The sequence below is a fragment of the Penaeus monodon genome, chromosome 41 (genome assembly GCF_015228065.2).
Source record: "Penaeus monodon isolate SGIC_2016 chromosome 41, NSTDA_Pmon_1, whole genome shotgun sequence".
NCBI lineage: Eukaryota > Metazoa > Arthropoda > Malacostraca > Decapoda > Penaeidae > Penaeus > Penaeus monodon.
The window spans coordinates 19,419,672-19,422,171 of record NC_051426.1 but is presented as its reverse complement, the minus strand read 5'-3'; the positions used below and the strand labels follow the sequence as shown (position 1 = coordinate 19,422,171).

The following is a 2,500-nucleotide window of genomic DNA, read 5'->3' as shown; positions in this document are numbered from 1 at the left end:
ACATCATCAGAATACACTGAAGTTTTCGGATGAATCGTCAACTTCATTCTCCATAATATGTAAACACAACAAGAAATTATCGGTGGACTGGTTCCATTTTGAATACACTACGAGAAAATAAAAGCATTGAAATAGGACGGATGTATGTAAAAAGAAACGTAAATTTTTTCATGGTGAGCTACAAATACGCTACATAATGCTACTTTGGTAAGTAGAATTAAAGGGGTCAGTATCTCGGATGTTTGGCAAACTAATAGTGTGAGGCTTTGCAGTGTCCTGCGGCGGCTCGTGGTCGAAGCTGGTAGGTGCGGTCATGGGCAGAAATCTTCTACGGCACTTTTACAAATTGTCACTAAAATATTATCAAAGAGTATTGTTGTTGTTTCGCACATTCAAGTACAAGTGCCTTGAATTCTGAAATGGTCTTGACACATTGTCTGTACTCAAGGGATCATGAAAAGGCGCTCACACTTCACTCAACACCGTAAGGTACTCCCTATACTCAGGCTTCTTCGGCATAAGGTACTGATCGGCGTCCAGCTGGAGCCCACTCTCGTCCCGCATGCAGAGCTCGCTGTAGGTTATGGAGGAGGCGATTGGGGGAGGCGTGGGGGGCGGCGTTCCACCCTTCTGGCTGAGCATGATATTTTTGAGCTGCGCGAGGATCTCGGGGAACTTGGGGCGGTCGTGCGGGTCGGAAGACCAGCACTTGCGCATGACGTCGCACACCTGAGCAGGGCAGGTGTCAAGGGGGCTCAGAAGAATGCCTTGCTGGATCAACTTAACAACCTGAAAAGACAAGAAACCTGGCTGTTTAAGTTTTTTAATTGTGGCCAAGCTTCCATGTATATCAACCATGTATATAAGCTTTCATGTTTATTGCCATAGAAATTAAGGTAGGTGCACTCAAAGACGCTCCTAGCTGTGAAAAACGTATTCAATACTTGTCAAAGACAACAAAAATAATCCTTCCAACAAGTCCAAATGGAAGAATTAACGTTACACTACCACGTCACTTATTCTATCGAAGCCAATTAGCCAACACAATAAGAGAGAACGTGATCCCACTCAGAGGCGAATGCAGATAACCGAATCGTGTTCCAGGTCTGGGGATCGACTTTCGTTTTCCTTCAAATTCGTGCGTCGATAGGACGGCAAAGTGAAGGGGAACACAGACAGACAGATGAAAACGAATAAAAGGAAAAGAAGAGAAGGAAGCAAGGAAAAGTAGCGACAGAGAGAGAGGAAGGAAGATGAAGACAGACAGACAGACAGATAGATAGATTGATATATATATATATATATATATATATATATATATATATATATATATATATATATATATATATATATGTATATATATATTTATATGCATAGATAGATAAATAGATAGATAGATAGATAGATATATAGAGAGAAAGATGAAGAAGGAGGAGGGAGAGATCTGGTGTAGAAGAGGAAGAGGGATGGTCCAAAGAAGAAAAGAGAAGAGAGGGGGAGACAGGCACAAAGAGAGCAACCGGTGATGCATTAGTGGTATTCCTGGAGATTTAATTTTTCTCGCAACTCCCTTGTTGTTCTTTGTATTGACCAGCGCCATTCGCGATAATGGTTCTGGATAACGTTTGCTCTCTTTCTGAATCTGCATAGTCTTGTACAATTCAGTGCCGTCCAGGTCAGCTATGGTGCGGTAAGTGTCTATTTCCACGATGTTCAAGGAGATACATGCGTGCATCGCTGCAGAGGCAAAAAATCCATGAATTTCATTGACTTCATGCCGTTAAAAGAACCAATACACTAATGAAAGATATATTCACAGACAAAACCCTTCCAAAAGAGAATGCTTATGAGTGCTCGGCTACCGTGGCAAAGGCGCAGTATTAGTTCACAGTAAGAATACTGTTATCTAGCAAGTATTTCCTGTTCGACAGAAGTGCATGATGTTTATTGAAGAGCGGGTCTTGGGCTCCTGTGCCTGTGTGCGAGCATTGTTCCGGCCGCAAGGAAATCGAATGTGCCATGGCAACATATTACCGACCGCTTTTGTCATTTGCGTCCAGCGTCGTCTGCGCACCAACCGAATGCAGTTACAGTAATTCAGGCGGTTGCTCTATGGGATCATTTTACTTACTTCCATATACACGTGTGATACATAGTATATAAAGTTACTTAAAAAAAATTAAACACATTAGATCCCTCCGGACTGACTGGAAACTAATAAATAGAGAGCGATGCCCCAATATGTCAGCAGCGTCGGATGTCGGCATTTATAGCAAGCTGTCGAGATTTAAGTATCATATCTTTCGTGAGATGAGAAACTTTTCTGTAGTCAACCCTAATCCGAACAGAGATTGCTTTGTTTCAGAGAAGGGGCGGTTTATTGATTCCTACTTGAAATGGTAAAGTGATAAACTAAATGTGTCACAGTGTTGTTTATATCTCTATTTCCATTTCGTCCCCTGTTATTCAAGGACACTCATTATGTTTTGCCAAGAACTAC

The 2,500-nt window shown here is 41.8% G+C and overlaps 1 protein-coding gene across 4 annotated transcripts in view; it reads right to left on the bottom strand.

The window, feature by feature from the left end:
• LOC119598556 (tyrosine-protein kinase transmembrane receptor Ror-like) overlaps positions 1-2,500 on the bottom strand; it is a 62,425-nt gene that overhangs the window by 316 nt on the left and 59,609 nt on the right. For all 4 annotated transcript variants that reach the window (XM_037948193.1, XM_037948191.1, XM_037948192.1 and 1 more), the window contains exon 11: positions 1-789. This exon is cut by the window's left edge and continues 316 nt beyond it. In XM_037948193.1, coding sequence (XP_037804121.1) covers positions 466-789 — 324 coding nt within the window. In that variant the 3' untranslated portion in view covers positions 1-465. The remainder of the gene's footprint in view (positions 790-2,500) is intronic.